The sequence below is a fragment of the Bombyx mandarina genome, chromosome 01 (genome assembly GCF_030267445.1).
Source record: "Bombyx mandarina strain Sakado chromosome 01, ASM3026744v2".
Lineage (NCBI taxonomy): Eukaryota > Metazoa > Arthropoda > Insecta > Lepidoptera > Bombycidae > Bombyx > Bombyx mandarina.
This window is the reverse complement of record NC_143208.1, coordinates 17,783,584-17,807,981: the sequence shown is the minus strand read 5'-3', so window position 1 is coordinate 17,807,981 and position 24,398 is coordinate 17,783,584. Positions and strand designations below refer to the sequence as shown.

The 24,398-nt window shown below is 45.3% G+C and overlaps 2 protein-coding genes across 2 annotated transcripts in view; both read left to right on the top strand.

Moving 5' to 3' along the window:
* The window catches only part of LOC114252835 (succinate dehydrogenase [ubiquinone] flavoprotein subunit, mitochondrial), a 174,973-nt gene that overhangs the window by 135,959 nt on the left and 14,616 nt on the right, over positions 1–24,398 (top strand). Inside the window, exons 3-6 of the mRNA XM_089731668.1 lie at positions 17,888–18,079; positions 18,613–18,686; positions 19,843–20,015; positions 20,767–20,922. Of these exons, the coding sequence (XP_089587794.1) occupies positions 17,888–18,079; positions 18,613–18,686; positions 19,843–20,015; positions 20,767–20,922 (595 nt within the window). The remainder of the gene's footprint in view (positions 1–17,887; positions 18,080–18,612; positions 18,687–19,842; positions 20,016–20,766; positions 20,923–24,398) is intronic.
* LOC149503627 (uncharacterized) lies at positions 3,908–5,974 on the top strand. Its single transcript, XM_089731513.1, has one exon. It carries the CDS (start codon positions 4,807–4,809, stop codon positions 5,671–5,673), a length of 867 nt encoding a protein of 288 aa, XP_089587639.1. The 5' UTR covers positions 3,908–4,806; the 3' UTR covers positions 5,674–5,974.

Below are 24,398 nucleotides of genomic sequence, written 5' to 3'. Positions count from 1 at the left end.
GTATGCTCCGCCGTGTCCAGGTCGTGTCCACAATGGTGACACCTCGTCGTCGGCTCAGCCCCTATCCGGCGCAGGTACTTCCCGAAGCATCCGTGCCCGGTCAGCACCTGCACCAGACGAAAGGTGAGACGTCCTTCGCCACGATTCACCCAGTCATCAAAGACCGGGTAAACCGCCTCGACGGTCCGTAGCCCCCACGTGGGGTTGGCCAATCGCCTCGACCACGACTCGAGCACGGACCGCCGAGAATGGGCCTTCCGCGCCCGCAGCTCACTTTCGGGGAGACGCGCCACGCCCCGAGCACGAAGCTCGCTGCGCCACCGATAGTCGGCAGCGAGCGACTCCGCCTCCAGCTCCCATGGCGGCGTCCCCGCCAAAACACACGCCGCCTCGAAGGAGACGGTGCGATATCCGCGGATGACCCTGATGGCAACGGTGCGCTGCGGCCGGCGCAGGAACCTAGCCATAGTGGCCCGGTTGCGCGGCTCAGCCCACACAGGTGCACCGTACAGGGCCATCGATCGCACCACCCCCGCGTAGAGGCGGCGCACAACCTGATCCGGTCCCCCAATATTCGGGAGCAGCCGGCTCAAAGAACCGGCCGTCCTCATCAATCGGGGGACCAGCTCCGCAAAGTGAGCACGAAAGGCCCACCGGCTGTCCAACACGAGGCCGAGGTACTTCAACTGCACCCCGACCCCTATCCGGACGCCTCCAACCACGATGTGGGTGTCAACTGGTGGCGCCCTCCGCGGCCCGTGAAACCACAGAGCCTCGGATTTACTGAGCGCCACGTCGAGACCCAGCCTCCTTATCCTTCCGACGACGAGGGCCACTCCCGCTGTGGCGAGACGGGCAGACTCCCTAAAATCATCCCCCCGGGCCACGACCAACGTGTCGTCCGCGTAACAAATAACGCGGAGGCCCGGGAGGAGGGCGCCCCTCAGCACCCAGTCGTACCCGATATTCCACAAGAGGGGGCCGAGAACCGACCCCTGCGGAACACCACGCACGACCGGAAAACGATGAAGGGTCCCACCGTACCCGGTACATACGACCGACCTGGCCCCCAAATAGGACCCAACCAGCCGGCGGGGCGGTAGAGGGGCACTCCATGCCTCTCCAGTGCCCCCCTATCACGGTCCAGGGCAGAGTGTTAAATGCGTTGGCGATGTCAAGAGACACCGCCAGCGCCACCCCACCCCGAGAAACGGCCTCGTCCGAGAGGGACCGCACGCGAAGAATTGCATCCACGGTCGAACGGCCCTCCCGGAAGCCGTACTGCTCCGCCGACAGGTCAGGCCCCACCCCGACCAGGTGCCGAACGATGCGGGCAGCCAGAATACGTTCCAGCAATTTTCCCGCCTCGTCCAGCAGCACGATAGGACGATACCCGGCGGCTGTATCCACCGGGCGCCCCTCCTTCCTCAACAACACAAGTCTGCCCGTCCGCCAGAGCGACGGAAACCGTCCCGACTCCAAGCAGCCATTATATAGCTCAAGGAGCCGGTCCCCTAGGGCACCGAGGGCCAAGGCCAATACCCGGCCGTGGACTCCGTCCGGGCCGGGGGCCGTGTCTTTCGCAGTCATCTTGACAACGGCCACCCGGAGCTCTGCCTCGGTAATACGGGGCACCTCAGCAGGAGCTTGGCCGTCGACGGTGTCAGACGGCCCGCCCATAGCGGGAGGGACAAAACCCTCCCGCTCCTGCGGGAACAACGCCGAAACGATGTCCCGCAGCTGCTGGGGCTGGAGACGCTCAGTCATAGAGGGGGCCCACGGGCGTAACTTGCCGCGTACCAATTTGTATGGGCTCCCCCACGGATCCGCTTCGAGCGCCTCCAAGAGTCTCTCCATGTTCTGCTCCTTGGCCCGCCTGATGGCCAGCCGCAGGGCGTCCTTCGCAGCGCGATATTCGCGGTGCAGCCGAGCTTCCTCCTCCGCGAACGCGACGGGCTCGTCGCGCCGCAGGCGGCGGCGACGGCGGTGTCTAGTGCACTGGCGGCTCGCCCGAATGGAGACCGCACGCAGTCTTGCAATTTCGGGCGACCACCAGGGCGACTGTCGCCGTCCAGAATGCCGAGAGCCGACCCGGGGCATCGAGGCATCACATATGCGGTGCATCGCGCCCCGGAACCATTCGGCCTCGGTTTCCACATCGACAGGTTGTGGGCGCGTGGGCGCCCACGCCGCCACCATAGAGGCCTCCACCAGGAGCTCCCTGTTCAGGAGCTTCAGTGCCCACCTAGGGAATGACCGGGATGCACTCTGCGGGGGGTCAACCCCGCGGGCACCCGCAGCCGGCGTCGGCGCGGGGGCAGAAAGATCGTACCGGATATACCGGTGATCGGACAACGATTCCGCCCCCACCACCACTCTCCAGCCGAGGATGCGCCGTGCGACGGGCGAGCTCGCGAACGTCAAGTCCACGATAGACTCGCCCGTCCACCGTACGCAAGTCGCGATCGAGCCCCTATTAACGATACAGAGACCGACCGCGACCGCCCACTCCTCCAGCAGCCCACCACGAGCGTCCGTGAATGGGGAACCCCAAGCGACGGACTTCGCATTGAAGTCCCCCGCCAGTATCACTGAACGGGGAGCGAGGTGACGAGCGATCACCTCTAGCCCGTCCAGGAACCGCTCGAACTCGACGGTAGGCCGATTCGGAGAAAAGTACACCCCGATCACGACGATATTTTCTAACTGTACCGCGACGATCCCGGGGCCCCTGGTCACCATCGCCAGGGGGGGGACCATCGCGGTTCTTCTGATATGTATGGCCGCCAAGCCATCAACGTCCCCAAACCAACAGTCATCCGCTGGGGGAACGAAGTATGGCTCGGCGACCACAGCCACGTCAATTGACCACTCCGCCATGGTTTGGAGCAACATGTCCTGAGCCCCAGCGGAGTGGTTCAAGTTTCCCTGCAGGAAGCGATAGGTGTGATCCATTAAGGCTGAACCACATCCATCGCTCCCTCCCCTACTCCATTGCCCCCGCTATCGGGCGCGAACGCCTCAGCGGGAGACAAAGTGCCGGCCGGTGCTCCCCCGGCCAACCGCTTCTTTTGACGCCGCTTAGCTTGGCGGCGCCGATTTCGTTCTGCATTCTTGCTGGCCGGAGGGCAGGCCTTGCCCCCGGCCCGGTGGTCAGCCTTGCGCCCGGCCGCCGCACATAATAAGCAATGCGGCGCAGCCGAGCACACGGCCGCCTTGTGTCCAGGCTGACCACAGCGAAAGCACAATCCGCTGCGGTCAACTGCACTCACGCATTTAGCGAGGCAGTGCCCAGTGCTGAAGCATCTGAGGCACCGCCAGGCGCGTGGTTCGAGAAGGCGCACGCGGGCCGCTATCCAGCCCACGCGCAACCTGCCCGGTTCCCCCGACGGTCTCCCGGGCGGAGGAGCAGCCAAGGAGGTGGCCGCCTCTACCGGGCAACGCACCCAAACAGAGCCAGCCCCGGTATAACCGAGGCGCAGCTCGCCTACAGTTATATTCTCCAGGGCGCAGTTGCCCCGGGCGGCAATAGCCGCCGCCACCTCATCCTTAGTGGTGCAGTCGTCCAGGCCGGTCACTCTCAATTCAGCCATTTTGACCGGCCTGTGCACTCGAACCTCCTCCTCAGGCAGAACCGTACGGAGCTTCGCCGCCAGACGCTCCGCGATGCCGGAACTATCGGCACCGGGACACTCTAGTAGCTTGGCCCCATTGGCCGTCAGCCTACAGCGGAGGCCCTCCCCCGCCCCGATCTCGTCCAGATCAATAGCCGCGCGCGCCCGGGAGACTACATCTCCGTATGACATGCCCTTGGCCTCGGCGGCCGGCAGCAGCGTTAAGACCACTGCCGCCGACCGCGGCGCGCGCGACGACTTCTTCTTCGTCTTCTTTTTCTTGGCGGCCACAGGTGCTCGACCCTGTTGGGGAGCAGCCTGAGACGCCGCGGTGGCCGGTGCTCCGTCCACTTGCGGAGCTGTCGGTACGGCCCTCTTGGCACCCCGCCGGGCCACCACATTCCACCCCTCGTCCATGTTAGACGGGGGCGGAGGCAGCGGACGGGGTTGAGGCGCCTGCGATGTGCACTTCGCATTAGCGCCGCCCCCCCGCTTGGCTCTGTCTCGCCCCGGGCCCGCCCTAGTGGCTGGAGCCTGTACGGGGGTGGAGCGGGTCACCGCAGCACCCAACACCGCGGCAGGTGTAGACGCAGGCCGCTCAGCGTCACCAGAGACAACACGCTTCGCCTCGAGAGCCGCCAGCCCGCCACCCAGCCTTTCCATTACAGCCTGGACGGTGCGGTCGATAATCTCGTCCAGGCTGTAGCAATTCGGTTCCGGCAGGCCCAAGATCCGTGGCCCCGCGGATCCCTGCTGCCGCTCGACGGCCGTCGCCTCCCTAGACCGCGGCGACGGGAGACGCGAACGCCGCTGTACCGCGCGCGATGGTGGCAGCACGGGCCACGGGTCGCCAGCCGCCGCTGAGGGACAGGAACCCCGAGGGACCCCGGAGACCAGCGGCGACACCGCCGGCACAGATGCCGGAGGAGTCCGCGACCCAGCGGCACGTGGCAACGCGGGCGACGACCTCGTCGCGGCTACCCGCTTGGCAGCAGCAACCTTGCCATCGGGCCGCTGCTGCGCCTGTAGCTGTGCTCGGAGCCTCGAATTCTCCGCCATCAGCTGCACCACCTGGTCATTGGCGGAAGCAACCGAAGGCAGAACCTTCGAGACTCGCGAGACGACTTCCCGCAGCCTGCGGCCAGCAGCTTTGGTTTTGGCACTGGTCGCCGCATACGACTTGACGGTCTTCATGGCCCTGCCTATGACCAAGGCAGGGTCCCGAAGACCGCCCTCCTCCTCTTCTGTCGTCCGCCCGTCCAGCGAGGCGACAGACATCGACGCCGATGACGGCGCCGGTGACGGTGCGCCCTTCCCCCGAGCGGGTCTCCCTTTAGGGGGCGGCATCTCCTCCGCGGCAGAGGCCGAATCGGAGACTACCACCACTTTCTCCGGTGGGGCATCCGTGTCAGAGGACGACGTTTGCCCCCCCTCCCCTTCGCGGGAAGAAACTCCCCTTGACTTTCTCTTCCGCCTAACTTTCCCTTTCGGGCCAGTCGCCTCGCAGTCGCTGACGAGCGCAGAGCGCGTCGAGCCAGCGCTGGCACACCTCGGTTCGACGGGTTTTCCGCTGCCCGTCGCACAGCCCCCTTCATCGTGGCATGCTTTGCCCCCCCCAGAATACGTGGGGCAGCATGCTCCCACCGAAGTGGAAGCACGGAGGGATTCTCCACCTAGAGTGGTACCCTCCTGGGGTAATCTTTTTTGTAAGTTTGCCATCATTAATTTCGTTCCTTTATTATTTAACCAGGGGTCGGTCCCCTGGGACGGCCCTCACGACTGGACACCCTCCAGCCACTCATCCCATCACCGGGCACGTCACAGGCTTAGGATTAGGGCATTTTTTATAGAGGTTTGCATCCTCGCGGCCCCTACTAGGCAGCGGCCCCCGCCCCCCACCAAGTGGGGATTACGGTATGGGACAACCCTTGGGACTAGACTCCCTCCAGCCATTCATCCCATCGTCAGGTGTCAAAAACTTGGGATTGGGGCATTTTTTATAGAGGTTCGCATCCTCACGGCTCCTGCTAGGCAGCAGCCCCCGTCCCCTACTCGGTAGGGATTGCGGTGTGCTTCTTCGAAGCCACGCCGGTAAACCGGTACCCCCCTTTGGGGGGCCTTCCCCTGTAGCCGCCAAGAGGCAGCCGGGGACATGGCAACCAGCGACCGGAAGGGAGTGCCCTCCGGTTCACTTCTCATCCACGTGGGGTCTACCATTACTGACAGACCCACACGTCTGACCACGGTGTGGCCACGCCGGCGTACCGGTACCCTCCTCTGGAGGGCCTTCCCCTTTAGCAGCCAAAGAGCTGCCGGGGACATGGCCTAGCATCCAAGAGGGCTCCAGAAGGGAGCCCTCTCCCGCTTCACGTACCCTTTATCCAGCAAAGGTGGGAAACGGGAACACGGTGTGCAGTCTTCTTTGTTCACGGCACCCCTGTGCAGACAACGCTGCTCCACGGTATCGGGGTGCACGCTTAAGCCCCACCGCCGCGACAAGGCGAGACCACGTTCGGTGGGGTGTTAGTCGAGCTAGATTACTATTGATGTTTCCTTAAAACATATTGTCACCTAATGTTTACTGTAAAAATACATAAATAAATAGTTCATATTCAAAGTATGTTTTATTAATTATGATTTTGAAGTATAGAATCGCTCTTTCACATCAGTTCTGTAGAACCGCTGTCCCCGGTAGCCTTCACCGAGAAGGAGGATGCCTCCTATCATGAGCGCACGCCGCGGTAGTTGGGGTACCACGACGATCTTGCGGATCAAGGTGCACCTCCGTACAATGGCCGCCTAGGAAGAGAACTGTAAAGGGTGCTCCGTAGAACCCAGGCGTAACAGGTGTTCCACAAGAGAGGACCAAAGACCGACTCCTGTGGAACATTGCGCTCTCCCAGAAAACGAAACACCACACCACCGTGTCACATCTGTCCTGTGCTGACCGACCTCTCCTTGAGGACCGGATCAGCTGATGGATGTGCACAGTGACGCCGAGATACACGAGCGCCCTCTCGCTTACCGACCACTGCAGAGTGTTGAACGCGTTGGCGATATCTAAAGACACCGTCAAAGCCACACCGCCCCTGACAGCGGTCTTGTCAGAGACGACACACATGGTATGATTTTATATATGATTTGGTCTCGGGTGGGGATCGGACGTCCGGAGAGAGTGATCAATGGGGTTTGGTCGGTTGTCGTCTAATCCGACAGCCTGGCCCGATCGCCCATCGGCAAAAATCCACATATTGGATTCTCTGGGGTTACCTTTTTTTATAATCAACAAAATAAGCGCGAAATAATGCCCTATGGATCATTTTTCTCATTATCGGCATGCGTAGTAGTAAATAAAATACGATATTACATCTCAGCCTTATTGCTATAAACTAACTTTCACCGGCCACAATCTTGGCTTTTCTTATTTCCCAGGGGATCTTGAAATATCCACGTTCGAAACAAGAAAAAATAATGATTAACAAAAATATTGACTATGTCTGGTTATCGAACCAACAGTTCAGTTAATTAAAAACTTTTTTTTTCTTGCTTAGATGGGTGGACGAGCTCACAGTCCACCTGGTGTTAAGTGGTTACTGGAGCCCATAGACATCTACAACGTAAATGCGCCACCCACCTTGAGATATAAGTTCTAAGATCTCAGTATAGTTACAACGGCTGCCCCACCCTTCAAACCGAAACGCATTACTGCTTCACGGCAGAGGTGGTGGTACCTACCCGCGCGGACTCACAAGAGGTCCTACCACCAGTAAGGATAAACTTAGGGTGAAGCTGGCATATCCTTAGAAATACGGCAAGTCCAACTTTAATAAAAAAATATTAAAAAAATTATTTTCAGTAATGGATAGGGGCTTAGCTGGGCTCTTGGCGTTACTTATGTCCATAATCATCAAGATTACTCAACATTCGGTTAAACATATGGTCGTCTGCTTACAAAGACAAAAAAAAACAACATAGCCGATTACAAAGACATATCTAAAAAAATGGAAATAAATTGTCTCGAACATCGTTTCCGGACCTAATCGACTTATATCCAGGTATAATCAGATTAGTCTAAACGGAAACGCTGCTATCACCAACCAGGTCATAGCTGAAGACTAATTCAACTAGTTTCATTCAATCTCGTTAAATTTCTTGTGCCCCACGTAATAATATATGTTCACGCTACCTTTGTAACAAATAAAATGTGGACTATTTTGTATCGTTTTTAAAGTGTATTTATTAAATAACCGCGTTCAACCGGTATTACGAACAAAAAAAATTATTTATATGTGATTGTGAATTAAGGAATTTACAATCACATATAAAAACTCAGTAACTATACTGAGACCTTAGAACTTATATCTCGAGGTGGGTGGCGCATTTACGTTGTAGATGTCTATGGGTTCCAGCAACCACTTAACACCAGGTGGGCTGTGAGCTCGTCCATCCATCTAAGCAATAAAAAATAAAAATAAAAAATTTTGTAAAAATTTTTGGTTTAAGTAAACCAAAATTTTTGAAAGGGTCAGTAAATCTGGAAACTTCGAGACTAAGGTACAGGTAGTAAATGAGAAGAAGTAATAACGCAGTTTCCTTTTAAAAATAAAATACGTCCAAACAGCAATATATCAATACGATAGAGAAACACTGTCATACGAGAAATTTAAAGATGAGTAATTCCGCAAGCTTGTCTTTGTCTCTGGTATTGCTGCGACTGTGAACACTCAAATCAATTCTGATTTCAATTTGCTTTCATGACACTTGAAGCAGCATGAGATTCTAATTTTCTTTTCGGCGGACCTGTTGAAGTATTGTGGTTTAGTGGTTAATCTATACCGGCATACAACTCATCCGATGTAAAGTGCTTACCATAGACACGTCAATGTGTATTCCGCCAACCTTGTGACAGTAAGTAGAAATAACAATTATACGCTAATTTATTTATTACATTATTACATACATAATCGCATCACTCAATACGAAAACACCGGGTGTGTTAACCGTGAGGCCACGAAGACATATTTATATATATATATATATTATGGCTGTATGGATGGACAAGTTCACCACCCACCTGGTGTTAAGTGGTTACCGGAGCCCATAGACATCTACAACTTAAATTAAATGCCGCCACCCGCCTCGAGACACGAGTTGTAAGGTCTCAGTTGTAACAGTATAACTGCTGCCCCGCCCTTCAAACCGAAACGCATTAGTGCGTCACGTCAGAAATAGTCAGGGTGGTGGTACCTAGCCGTGCGAGCTCACAAGACGTCCTACCACCAGTAAGACGCTCTACCACCAATTGGTGGTGATTTCAGAACCAAACAGGGCGCTACCTAGACGAAAAAGCATTTCTTCAATTATTAGTCACGTCACGTATAGGTCACGTCAAGACATCATCATCTATCTTCATTCAGTTTTATAGTCACATAGTCTTTGTCCAAGTACAAACCAAAGACCACTACCATTTCTAACTGTAATTATTTTATATTTAAAAATTTTTAGATACAATTTTTCATAATTATTGACGTCCTTGAGATTTTACTGGTGGTAGGACTTCTTGAGAGTCCGCGGGGGTAGGTACCACCGCCCTGCCTGTTTCTGCCGTGAAGCAGTAATGCGTTTCGGCTTGAAGGGTGGGGCAGCCGTTGTAACTATACTGAGACCTTAGAACTGATGTCTCAAGGTGGGTGGCGCATTTACGTTGTAGATATCTATGGGCTCCAGTAACCACTTAACACCAGGTGGGCTGTGAGCTCGTCCAACCATCTAAGCAATAAATAAATAAAAGATTTTTCTCTTTATAACGTTGCCGGAAATAACAAATACGAGACGAGATAGCAATATTCCGTATGCAAATTAGTAAATTCGACTGGAATCAAGGCGTCTAAACCCAAAACCATTTTAACTCCTTAGTTGCATATACCGCAGAACGATTTAAGCACGGACACATTTGCATCTGAAATTAAACAGTGCGACTCGCTGTGTTCGGATTAGATTCGATCGCAGTTACGTTGAAAGAGCTGACTATGTTTGTTCCTGATGTCTAATCAAAGATTGATGCCTTAACTTCCGATAATTTTTTTAAGCTATTGCATAGCTTTTATCGCAGACCTTGAGCGCGGCGACCGAATCGTGAAATTCCGTAACGAAAAAACCTTACACCTCTCACTCCGCCTACCATGTAGCTCACGTTCAACACATTCACACGTTGCGCTTGTGTAGTGTTTGTGAATAAGCGCGTGGCGTGACGTCACACTGCATGCGCATCATGAAAAGTCTGCCCATCTCTCTCTCGCACGGTCTAGCTTATGAGTGTGAAGGGGACAGTTAAGGTTTTGCTTTTATCAATGTTTAATATAGCCTGGTCTTGTTTTATTATTGTTTTAATATTAAATTATCATTGTCTAATTATAATTGCATAAGTTGATAAAAAATGCTATGCAATAGCTTTACCGCGGCAGTTCCCAAGTGTCACACGTTTTTTTTTTACTTCAATGTTGAATATCAAAATTACGCGTACGTTTTTTAAATATATTTATCTTATTTATAACTAGTCAGATCATAAGTATTGTCACACAGTAAAAACTTTTCTTTTAGAATGCTGGCCACAAAAAAAGTTTATTGAATTCGAATTTCGAATTGTTCATGAAAATAAAAATGTATACTTTTTAGAATTTTACTCATTTTTAAATATGGAGTGGACGCTTAAAGAAGACCGTGTTGCAGTTATTGCGTTGCATCGTTGCGGTTACGCGCCAATTCAAATTTTTAACATACTGAAAAATTTGAATATAACCAAAAGATTCGTTTATCGTACCATCAAACGAAACAATGAAGACTCTAGTGTAGATGACAAATCAAGAAGTGGTCGCCCTCGGTCTGTTAGGACTCCAGCAGTGATATAAGCTGTGAAGGCGCGAATTCAAAGAAATCCCAAACGTAAGCAGAAACTGTTGGCCCTTCAGATGGGGTTAAGCAGAACCACGGTGAAAAGGGTGTTAAATGAAGACTTAGGGCTTCGGGCATATCGAAGAAAAACAGGACATCGTTTGAATGCTCGTCTAATGGACCTGAGACTGAAGAGATGCCGCGCTTTGCTGAAGCGGTACGCGGGAAAAAATATCGGGAAATTCTTTTTTCGGATGAAAAAATTTTTACTGTAGAAGAGAGCTACAACAAACAAAATGATAAGGTGTACGCACACAGTAGTGAAGAAGCAAGCAACCGTATTCCGCGTGTCCAACGAGGTCATTTTCCATGCTCACTCATGGTATGGTTGGGAGTTTCTTATTGGGGCTTAACAGAGGTACATTTTTGTGAGAAAGGTGTAAAAACGAATGCAGTTGTGTATCAAAATACAGTCCTGACGAACCTTGTGGAACCTGTTTCTCATATCATGTTCAATAACAGGCACTGGGTATTCCAACAAGATTCGGCGCCAGCTCATAGAGCGAAGAGCACACAAGACTGGCTGGCGGCGCGTGAAATCGACTTCATCCGGCACGAAGACTGGCCCTCCTCCAGTCCAGATTTGAATCCGTTAGATTACAAGATATGGCAACACTTGGAGGAAAAGGCGTGCTCAAAGCCTCATCCCAATTTGGAGTCACTCAAGACATCCTTGATTAAGGCAGCCGCCGATATTGACATGGACCTCGTTCGTGCTGCGATAGACGACTGGCCGCGCAGATTGAAGGCCTGTATTCAAAATCACGGAGGTCATTTTGAATAAACTTTAGTGTCATAAGAATCTATGTTTTGTTAAGTTCATTTTGGTATATGAATGGTTACATAATGAATAAACTTGTTTCAATTATTTTATATTAAACATGTGACAGAATTTATGACCTGACTAGGTATATAGTAAATTCATTTCAGTAAAAAGGTTACGGCTCGCACCTTAAAAACAACGTTGACAAATATAACATACGTAGCATAGTTTTTTATATAAGTCGATGACAATTTTAATGTCATTTTCCAAAGAACTTAAAAACATTGAAAACGAATTTACTACATGCTTTACAAGGATTTTATGTCGAAAATTACGATGAACATTTTGACACTGGTGAGTTGGAAATTGGATTTATTATAACGAAATTTGAAGTAGGCAGCAATATTGAAGTCTGTATCAGGTCCTTGAATGATATGCCAACAATCCGCTAAAAATAGTTACAAAAATAAATTAAATCACGATTATCTTTGATTTTGTTCTAATCCTTAGCACTCTTTAGATATCTTATACCTTTAAACGAGCAATTCTTGTTTATTAATATATATATAATCTGAAATTCGGAAACGGCTCCAACGATTTTCATAAAATTTTAGTATACAGGGGATTTCGGGGGCGATAAATCGATCTAGCTACGATTTATTTTCAGAAAATGTTGTTTTATTCCTTTTTTTCAATAATCAACTCCTCCCACGTCTATTGGCGAATAATAATACTATTTTTCTTAATTGAGGGCAACTAACCACTTTAAAGATACAACAAGATGTCGTTATCAAAAAAAAAGCCGACAAAATCGTGATAAAAAACCGTAGTATTTTATAAAAAGGACTACTACTTAACAGTTGTTTTTAATCGCTTGAATAACATATTGATTACGAGTACACATAATAATATGTACTGCCACATGCACTGTCCGGCTTTGGAATGAACTTCACTCCACGGTATTTCCTGAGCGCTATGATTTCTTTTTTTTTATTGCTTATATGGGTGGACGAGCTCATAGCCCACTGAGTGGTTACTGAAGCCCATAGACATCTACAGCGTAAATGAGCCACCCACCGCATTACTTTACACCAGTAATTACGCAAATTATAATTTTGCGGGTTTGACTTTTATTGCACGATGTTATTCCTTCACCGTGGAAGTTAATCGTGAACATTTATTGAGTACGTATTTCATTAGAAAAATTGGTACCCGCCTGAGAATCGAACACCGGCGCATCGCTCAACACGTATGCTCCGGATGTCTTATCCTTTAAGCCACGACGACTTTAAAAATCGAGGTTCGAAGTTTGAGAAGAGTACTTGGCAGGAGATATCCGCTAGCCTGTGCCTATGGCATTGCTGACGTCTATTAGCGACGGCGACCACTCACCATCAGGCGAATCGTATGCTCGTTTGCATACACAAAAAAAATACTATAAGTAAACGTTAAAATAACATAAGCTTAAAGAGATGCTACATTTATTCAATTTAATGTTTTTGGCGACACACAAGATACGTATGTGTTGATAGATATTGTATGTATAGTATGTCCCATGTTTACAACCATAGTGTGCATTGAACTGGAAAAAAAATTGTAAAAAAACATCGCTTACAGTTCAGCGGGTAGCTTATTAGCTTAGTCGCTTTCCCTGTATCCACATCTGACAATATAAGAGACGGAGACGATTTTGTTTTTATTCACTTTAATGAAGTGGAATTGATAAGGTTGCGGTGATTATTTGTTTTTTTTTTCATCATAAATTGCGATATATTTGGAAAAAATGGAGCTGTCGTGGTTGTAGACCATCTTGTGAGCCCATACGGGTAGGTACCACCACCACCCAGCGTGTTTCTGTCGCGGTCTCCGGTTTGAATAGTGGGCTAGTAGTTATTCTTTTCATCTGCGAGTCAAACCTCACGTCTCATGGTGATGGCGGGATGTGTTTGAGCTGGAGTAATCAATGAATACCGAATGTGCCACGAGCTTTAAGGAAAATAAAAGTGAAGACACTTTAGTCCGACACACTCTCAAACGAATATTTGGGAATTAGGCGTTGAGCGAGTGTCAGAACAGAACTGGGGCAGCAACGCCAAAGAGTCTTTTAACTATAAATTATTTAAAAAATTAAAGTCGAATGAGGTCAAAGGTCGTATGTTTGAGGGAAAAGGGTAAATTCACTATAATTTGCTAGACCATGAAATGTAGACCTATTCTTCTTTTTTTTTGTTTCATAAATTAGTAAATGAATATAATTTTGGCTTCATATTAAATTAGTACATAGTTACTATGTTTTGTCCACAGCGACGCTCGCACACAATGTAGTTTATGCAATCAGTTTAAGCACGGATTAGGTTCTAAGACTCTGCTATAATATAATAAATATTATTTTTTCTTTCGATTTCGCGCTAAGATATACAAACTCTGGGTATAATGTACTCCGCTAGCGTGTTGAATACATACTATATCTAGCCGATCATGAGAAAATCATGTATTTTCCTAAGATACTGCTGCAGCCCTTGTTCATTGTTAATGTGAGCATTTCTCTAAGGACACCGAGTATGATAGACTTTAATGTCCCCCTCTCACAGATACGCCCACTGAGTTTCTCTCCGGATCATCTCAGTGGGTTCGGTGGTAGATTCTGCGAAGCACCGCTTTGGCTAGGGGCAGTGTTAGCAACACCTCCGAGAGCCCCAAGAACTCACCTACACGCTAGGTAACGCTTTTATAACCTCTCAAGGCTATCAGTAAAGGTACGATAAAAAAAAAAGAAAAAAAGTCCCCCTATTTATTGTCATTTAATTATTTTCGGACCTTTACAGCAACTAGTACCGCAAGACATTTTAAAAAAATTCTCAATACTTATTAGTTATCCTTTTGGGATAAAGCTAAGCTGTTATCATTTTTCTGTAGTCTAGGCATCTTATTGCAATAATTCCATATCAGTCGAGTTGTTATTATCGTCTAAAAGAGATTTTCTGTTCCTTCGGGAATAGTCCCTTTTTATGAATAAAAGTTACCGTATGTAAGTCATACTCTATGCGCCATAAAATGTGTGGTTCGATTGATTTGTAACGAACGAAAAAATTAAATTACGAATTTATAATATTAATATAGGTTTTGTTAATAATTGCCTCATGAATTTTCTTTTTCTTATATTTCTTTAAATATTCGTGTAATGCACACTCAATGTTTAATGTACTGATAATTAGCAAGTCGATATTTGTAGTCTAGTCAAGACGTCGAACTAACATTAAGCTCCTTCAAGAGTAAACTTTACGAGCGTGAAACTTGTAAGCTTTCAAATGAACGCATGAGCGGAAACGCCCTAAACATTACGGATCATTACGGATCCTCCCGATCCACAAACCGTGCTTTTAGGTACCTCAAGCACCGTTCACCGTCCTTGCCAAAACCGTCGCTTGCGACGAAGGACTCGACGAGTAAATTAACCCAGAGACACAGCCCACTGAGTTTCTCGCCGTATCTTCTCAGTGAGACGCGTTTCCGATTCGGCGGTAGATTCTGCGAAGCACGGCTCTTGCTAAGGCTAGTGTTAACAACATTGTCAGGTTTGAGCCCCGTGCGCTCGCCTACTAGCCCCATGGCGCTGACATGACCTGATTAGACCATCAGCTTAGGTAGGAAAAACTAAATAAATAAAAAACGAAACACTGGGCTAAATAATTTAGCGGAAGGCGTTGCTTGAAAATAACAAAAAAGCCTTGGAATTTTTATCGCAGCGCCATCTCCCGGCGCCAATAGAAAACATAACTCCACCAAAGACTAACTCAATTCAACCATTGAGGTGTTCGGTGACAAATAAAAGTATAGAAGAATGATTTATAAAAATAAAAGTGAACAATAATGTAATTGCTTGAAATTGCTATCCAATAACAATTTAATGGATGGTTCGGACATGCAATTAACCCTCGGTTGCTTTTTCGTTTACGTAAAAGGACGATTAGGGGGCGGCTACACGCACCCCATCAGCGGTGTCCAGCTAAATTCGAAGCCACCCTGTCTCCTGCCTGACCTATGTCAATGAACGAAACAGTTTTGATACTTTTGACTTTTAAAGAATTCGTTTGAATACTACCCTGCCTATTTCTGCCGTGAAGCAGTAATGCGTTTCGGTTTGGAGGATGGGCGAACCGTGGTACTATAAGGACCTTAGAACTCGCATCTCAAGTTGAGTGGCTTCATTTAGGTTGTAAGTTCGTCCATCCATCTAAGCCAGGGGCTCTCAAACTTATTTTGTCTACTGCCTACTTTGAGAATAAATTATTTTTAACGCCCTAATTTTTTCACCTACTTGAAAACCACTATAGCAAGAGCCCAGTCGGTGTCAAAGGGTTCACCTAGATGAAATTACAAATCGCCTCCCAAGCCTCTACACAACGCACCCATTTTTTTCTGGGTTTCTTACCACCCCCCTTTAGGCCTTCAGCGCCCACAAGGGGGCGTTATCGCCCACTTTGAGAAAGGCTGACTTAATCAATAAAAAATAAAAATAAAACAGCGGTAACTACTCCACCACCGGGTTAGTCGAAGCTTTTTTTATTGCCCTTGTAGGCAGACGAGCATACGGCCCACCTGATGGTGAGTGGTTACCGTCGCCCATGAACTTCAGCAAGGCAGAGCCAAGCTGCTGCCTACCGTTAAGTACTCTCCACAAGCCTCGTTTGAAGAAGGATATGTCATAGCGCTTGGGTAACAAAACAACAATTATTAAAATAAACATTAACATTTCCTTTTCTCAGAAGAACCTGTCAGCTTCCTTAATGAGAACGACTGAAAGGATCAAACTAGTTGGTGAGCACTATCCTGCTACATTTGTTATATCGATCGACGCGAGAGTAGCTTTGGGTTTAATTGTTCGAAACTTTATCCGCAAACATTTCGAACTTGTTTTGCTTTCTAATTAAAGTTCGTTGAGTGTACCTACTGATTTTTCTTTATTCGTGTATTTGACGCACCAACATTTTCTGAACTACGAGATAGACATAATAAGTTAAAAACGAATAAAATTATACAAAAAAAAACGGAATAAAAACGCGTTTAAATTGAGGTTTAACCGTTTTTTTTTTCTTTGTTTTCTAAGCCTATAGGTACTTTTAATAATATAGTACATATATTTTTTTTTAATTAAATATTTGAAGGAATATTGCTTATACGACCAGATGTAGATCAGAATTTCTACATAGTACTTTCAGAATTCAAAAATTACGAAAATTTATAAAATTTGCGTGATCCATATTTATTAACGCACGCGATATTATTATTGCATCGTGAAACTAATTCGTACGCTACGTATTTCCTTAGAAAAATAATTGATATAAGCGGTGATTTGAACATGAATATAATCCCAACTCTTGATACGATAGGCAGCGGTTTGGCTTTGCCCCTGGCATTGGTGAAGTCCATGGGCGACGGTAACCACTCACCACCAGGTGAGCCGTATGCCGATCTACCTACAAGGGCAATAAAGAAAAAAAAACATGGTAGCTTTATCTTTTAGGCCACAATTACTTCGAAAACAAGAAAAATATATTTAAACATCATTCATAACATTCCATAGCGTGCATAAATAAAATAATATTACTACTTCCATAAAGAGACATTCATTTATTTGGAACGAAAGTAAAAGTCCAGTGTTACGGGTATTAGTGATAGACCCGAAGCCAGAAATAGAAGTAATATGTATACTCGACCTCGGAAACCAAATATCTATCACGAACACACTGACTCCCGGCTTGAATTCTGTGTGCTTACTGCGAGTTTTTGAAGTGAAAACTTTTTTAGAATCGTTGTGATTTCAAACCGGATGCAACGGAAAAAACGACAGGAAAGAGACACAAATACAAAAATGTGTAGGATGAAGCCAGCAAAGAATGAGACAGAAATGTACATACTATTTAATACAGCGCCATCTGTGAGATTTTTTAATACTAACGTGTGTATGAAAGCTCTTGTAGTGAATTTTAATTTAGGATTATACGTGAAATTAAAATATCAATTCACAGAGGGCGCTACCTTACAATTATTTACTAATGACAAAATTTTACATATACTTAAGACGTTTAGGATAATTGTATTTTAATTTTGGAAGGTTTCACTTCTACCACATGTGAATTGCACATATTTTGTTTTTTTTTTAATGTTCTCGATAGCGTAAAAGTTATCTCTAATTTGTATGAAGTTCGAACGTTTGCCGCTAAGGGCGCTGTTCCAACTCCATACAAATTTAAGTTAAATTTAACGCTATCGAGAACGGCCCACTGAGTTTCTCGCCGGATCTTCTCAGTGGGTCGCGTTTCCGATCCGGTGGTAGATTCTGCGAAGCACGGCTCTTGCTAGGGTTCGTGTTAGCAACGTCATCAGATTTGAGCCCCGTGAGCTCACCTATTAGTTAAGGCTACGCTGATATACCCTCTCAAGGCTCTCAGCTTAGGGAGGAAAAAATATATCCAGAACGTTAAAAAACTCGCACTAAGCACACTCAACCTGTAGTATAGCAGTCGGTGCCGCTAACCACTCGACCAACGATCTTCAGTTCCTCATCGAAACGCCTGCGTCACGGTCCAGCACCACTGCCACGACTGCCTCATCATCGGAGCGGGGGGAGCAGGCTTGCGAACCGCCGTCGGACTGGCGCAACAACAATTCTCGGTAGCTGTAGTGTCCAAGCTATACCCAACGAGGTCCCACACTATCGCAGCGCAGGGCGGAATGAATGCTGCTATTGGTATGTGCGTCTTATTTTAACCTAGTTAAAGTTCTAGTTGTAAGTAAGGAAGGTTTTACTGGTGGTAGGACCTCTTGTGAGTCCGCGCGGGTAGGTAACACCACCCTGCCTATTTTTGCCGTGAAGCGGTAATGCGTTTCTGTTTGAAGAGTAGGGCAGCCGTTGTAACTATACTGAGACCTTACAACTTATATCTCAATGTGGGTGGCGCATTTACGTTGTAGATGTCTATGGGCTCTAGTAACCACTTAACACCAGGTGGTCCTGTGGTCCAGTAGTTAGCGCTCTTAACTGTTGAACTGAGGCTCGTGGGTTTTATTCCCACATTGAAAAAATGTTGGTGTGATGAATAGGTTTGTTTGCTTTTTGTTTTGTTGTTTATTATCTATACATGTATATATTTAACATATTTAAGTGCGTATGTCATTCTCTGGTACCCACAACATAGAATCCTAATTTGGGGCCGGATGATTTGTTCCCAAGTTTTTATTTATTGGTATTTATATTGAGACAAATTGATTTGGATACCACAGGTAGTATGCATCCGGATGATTGGCGCTGGCACTTCTATGATACTGTCAAAGGCTCGGATTGGCTAGGAGATCAGGTAAGCCTGAACGAGTCAATAAAATACTACGATATCTTTGATCCAACATTTTATAGTTGCGGATTATTACTGACCCACCCAACATACAGTTGAATTACATCTACTTAACCGAAACAGCATACTTTTCGAAGTGGAACTTCTTTAGGCGCCTTGAGAGTAAACTTTACTCGCGACAGATTCGTTACGGCTAGTGAGAACAGATACAATTTAAGAAGACCGAGAATGAGAAAACAGACAGATCGTCTTGCGAACCACCGGACCATAAAAAGAGGAAAAGCAAGATAGGTCGTTTCTCTTATACACAGCATTCCCAATTACAAAGAAATTTGATATAAGGATGAAAAATGAACAATACCACAATACAACACACCACATAAGAAGTTTCACTTCTTTCCCGTGCGTCCAAGTTGTACGCACACAATTTTTTCGGTTTTCAATTTATTTTTTAACATCTCGTCGTAACTTCACGAATGATAAAATTTGATTCCTAAATGAAAACTTCACTGACTTTCTCTTTCAATAATGGTTCATGTTCAATGCTCCAGACGTTTCAAGTTACATGCCGGATCCTGACGATGGAGCAACGAAAGACCACCGTCGCTCTAGACATGTCATTTCAGATCCTCGCGATGCAATCTCGATGCTTTTAAGCATTTCAAGCACCGATCACTGCCGACTCTGCGACGAAGACTTCGACATCATCCTAACCCATGCCGATAGACATAGCAAACTGAGTTTCTCGCTGGATCTTCTCAGTGGGTCGCGATTCCGATCCGGTGGTAGATTCTGAGGAGCACGGCTCTTGCTAAGTCAGATGTTTGCTATCCTCTCAGGCTGAGCCCCGTGAGCTCGCCAACCAAGATGGAGCCAAAATAACTCCTTAAGGCCACTGCCAATCAGCAAGGCCCAAAAAAATACTGTAAACGATTTCTAAAATATTTTGTGCACCCTTTGGGACTGTTAATTGATAAAGTCTTAAAAAGCCAAATATCAACATGATACATAATATTTTCAAGACATTTGATAGGTATTTATCTTATTTATCTATTCCGTGGTATTTATTATTAAATTTTGTTATTAATATATTCTTTTACCGGCATAGTGTGGTAGAATATTTTAATTAGCATGTTTTTAAATTACTCTAATATAATATCAGGACTCAATCCACTACCTCACGCGTGAAGCACCAAACGTGGCTATAGAATTGGAAAATATGGGTATGCCATTCTCAAGGACTAAAGATGGCAAGATCTACCAGAGGCCTTTCGGTGGAAGTACCACGCACAACGGTAAAGAAGTGGCTAAAAGGACCTGCTGTGTTGCTGATAGGTATTAAATAAGTATCTTAAGCTTATTAACGTAATGCCCACACTGAAGATATTGTCTCAAAATTTATAAAAGTGAATTTTAATTTAGCGCCATCTCTCGAGGCGTTGGAAAAAGTGTAATTGCTTAAATTGTTCAATATTAGTTTCACAGATGGCACTGATTTTAAATAAAATAAATTGAAACCGTGTACTACGAGTATCTATTCATTAATCAAGAATCATTTTCAAATCTGCATTTAATCGATTTCACAAATTTAATTTTTAAAACATGACGAGTTTTGTCATCCAAATAATAATTTATTGCAATATTATATCATAAAAAAGACCGGTGATAGATTATTTTTTCTTAGACGGATGATCGAGCTGACGGTCTATCTGATGATAAATGGCTACTGGAGTCTATAGAATTAGCAATGTGAATGCTGCCACCCATTTTGAGACTTGAGATCAACTTATTAATAAAAAATTTGCGGATTTCATTTTTAAACGCACCATTTTATTCCTTCATCGTCGAAGTGATTCGTACGTAACATTACAAAATCATCGCTTCGCATATCATTTAGGCCACGACTTCAAACCTCATATGTAGACTAGTAAAAATTTTAATAATACTTTATAGTTGATTCATCCGTGTGTCTCCTGCACTTTTATTTACTGTAATTTATACGTGCCTAATCCTTTTGGTTGCAGGGTACTTAACTAAACTAAAGTTCGTTTTGTTGATTGAAGGTAAAAATAACATTCTTTTACAGAACCGGTCACGCTCTCCTCCACACTCTCTACGGCTACAGCACCAAGCTGAAGAACATTGATCACTTCGCTGAATTCTTTGTGCTAGATCTTCTGATTCAAGACGGAGTTGTGGTCGGGGCGATAGCGCTCGACATGGACGACAGCAGTATACACAGGTCCGTTTGAATAATTTAGAAGGTTCGATGACTTTTGTTACTACAATTTTATATTCTTAAACGAAATTCCAGTAACTGTGATTGTACGTTTCTGTAAAGAATTAGTAGATAATATATAGCTTATTTTTATTGCATCAATCACAAAACAAGTTAAGTATTTGAATTAGTATTGTTCAGATCTAATATAAATTTTGGACATACACTGAACTATATTGGACAAACACAAAAGTCTAAAATAATAAAAAAAGATGAACTGTAGTTTCTCAAAATTTACAAGATCGATAGGTTACTCGGAAATCGCATCTTTCACTGTCTCAAAAACGTTATAGGTATAGGATATAGGAAATATATAGGATATATAGGAAATTAACTGTTAGATAATATTGCCACAAAAGATTACGGTGCGTGATAGATACTTCCACTTTCCAGTATTAATTCAACTCAAATATACCTTAACGCCACCTATTCGTTAATATTGGAACTGTTTGTGTGCTTAAAAGGGTAAAGTTCAAATTATCGCCGCAATGTCATGGTTTAATTTTGTGTTCTGTTATTAAAAGCGTAGAAAAATGATTTGTTATAGAGTACGTTAATAAAATTTGTAATAAAGATTGTCCTGTTTATTGTATACCTAGTCAGGTCATAAATTCTGTCACATGTTTAATGTAAAATAATTGAAACAAGTTTATTCATTATGTAACCCCATTCATATACCAAAATGAACTTAACAAAACATAGATTCTTATGACACTAAAGTTTATTCAAAACGACCTCCGTGATTTAGAATACAGGCCTTCAATCTGCGCGGCCAGTCGTCTATCGCAGCACGAACGAGGTCCATGTCAATATCGGCGGCTGCCTTAATCAAGGATGTCTTGAGTGACTCCAAATTGGGATGAGGCTTTGAGCACGCCTTTTCCTCCAAGTGTTGCCATATCTTGTTATCTAACGGATTCAAATCTGGACTGGAGGAGGGCCAGTCATCGTGCCGGATGAAGTCGATTTGACGCACCGCCAGCTAGTCTTGTGTGCTCTTCGCTCTATGAGCTAGCGCCGAATCTTGTTGGAATACCCAGTACCTGTTATTGAACATGGTATGAGAAACAGGATCCACAAGGTTCGTCAGGACTGTATTTTGATACACAACTGCATTCGTTTTTACACCTTTCTCACAAAAATGTACCTCTGTTAAGCCCCAATAAGAAATTCCCAACCATACCATGAGCGAGGATGGAAAATGACCTCGTTGGACACGCGGAATACGGTTGCTCGCTTCTTCACTACTGTGTGCGTACACCTTATCATTTTCTTTGTTGTAGATATCTTCTACGGTAAAAAAATTTTCATCCGAAAAAAGAATTTCCCGTTTTTTTTTCCCCGCGTACCGCTTCAACAAAGCGCGGCATCTCTTCAGTCTCAGGTCCATTAGAAGAGCATTCAAACGATGTCCTGTTTTTCTTCGATATGCCCGAAGCCCTAAGTCTTCATTTAACACCCTTTTCACCGTGGTTCTGCTTAACCCCATCTGAAGGGCCAACAGTTTCTGCTTACGTTTGGGATTTCTTTGAATTCGCGCCTTCACAGCTTTTATCACTGCTGGAGTCCTAACAGACCGAGGGAGACCACTTCTTGACCTGTCATCTACACTAGAGTCTTCATTGTATCGTTTGATGGTACGATAAACGAATCTTTTGGTTATATTCAAATTTTTCAGTATGTTAAAAATTTGAATTGGCGCGTAACCGCAATGATGCAACGCAATAACTGCAACACGGTCTTCTTTAAGCGTCCACTCCATATTTAAAAATGAGTAAAATTCTAAAAGTATACATTTTTATTATTTTCATGAACAATTCGAAATTCGAATTCAATCAACTTTTTTGTGGCCAGCATTCTAAAAGAAAAGTTTTTACTGTGTGACAATACTTATGACCTGACTAGTTATATATGTAGAATAGGGATCGCAACCCTTAAAATATATATTTCTACTGTTCCAAAATCGCCTATTATAATAATAATTAAACATTAATTGACACTTTTATTATGTACTCCTTGCTCATTTTCTAACCGTCTTCGCCATCTTCCTTTTTTCTGTCATTCCGTCTGTCATTCTCTTTTCCTTTTCTCTATGGAGGATAGAGGTAAGGAGAATCGTCTCTGTTATGAAAAAGTGTCCGTTAAAATCTGCTAAATAAGGGCTCTACAGTAAACCGGGTAAATTTAAAAAAAAACTAAGATGGAGAAATAAAAAAGGACGAAAGAACTGTAAGCACTACAAAATCACAAAAATCTGAAAATGCAATCGATGTCTCCACCACAGCAATAATTTTAGGTTATATTGACGAAATTAGTTTGGACTACGTAAAAAGGTGAGGTCTTGTATATTACACTGTCACTAACTACTCTAGTCATTAAATATATTATTCTTTATTCTTTATTGTACACACAGTTAATATTACAATAATTGCGTAAGATATAAAAAAATGGCGAGCTTAACTCAACAATTGAGTTTTCTACCAGCTAACCGTTCTTAACGAAGGAAAGCTTTAAATGAGTGGGTAGAAGAATACAATCTAAACAATTTACAATTTACAATCTAGACAAGAACTTAATAAAAATAAAAATAAAACACTAATACATAATATATTAGACTACATATATATACATACACACATAAATAACGTAAACATATACATACACGTACATATATAATGAAATACATAAAATAAATATATATAAGTAATACTAAATTGATAGATAGTGCTTCTTTAATGCCTTCCTGAATACCTCAAGTGAGGGACTTGCACGGATTGAGTGTGGAACTGAGTTCCACAGACGCACAGAGTGCACAGTGAACGAACCGCCGTAGCGGCTGGAGGAGTGAGGGGGAAAATTAAGGAGAAGGGATCTACTTGTACGACAGGGTACACCTCGGGGCATCTGGTACTCGAAGCGCTCACGGAGGTACAGGGGAACAGCTGGGTTATTGAGGATGTTGAACAGCATACATAAAACATGAACATCACGGCGAAGTCGGATAGGTAACCAATTAAGTTGTGATCTATACTGCGAGACATGATCATATTTACGTAAACCAAAAATAAAGCGTATGCATAAATTTTGTAACCTTTCCAGTTTGTCCCATAGCCCCTCCGCGGCGTCCAGGAAACAGACATCTGCATAGTCAAGGAGAGGAAGCATAAGGGATTGGGCCAGGGTGACTTTAGCTTCAAAGGGCAAGAAACGCTGAAGACGCTTGAGAGACTGAAACGTGCAATGCACTTTCCTGCTAACTAAATTTATCTGACTGGACCAAGAGAGATGACAATCAAGAACGATACCTAGGTTTTTTGCTGTTTTAGAATAAGCGATTGGAATTCCATCTAGCGTCACAGGGGGCAAATTAATGTGGTCAATCGTGTTGTACCTATAGGAACTGCCAATTACTATGACCTGTGATTTTGATGGATTCACAA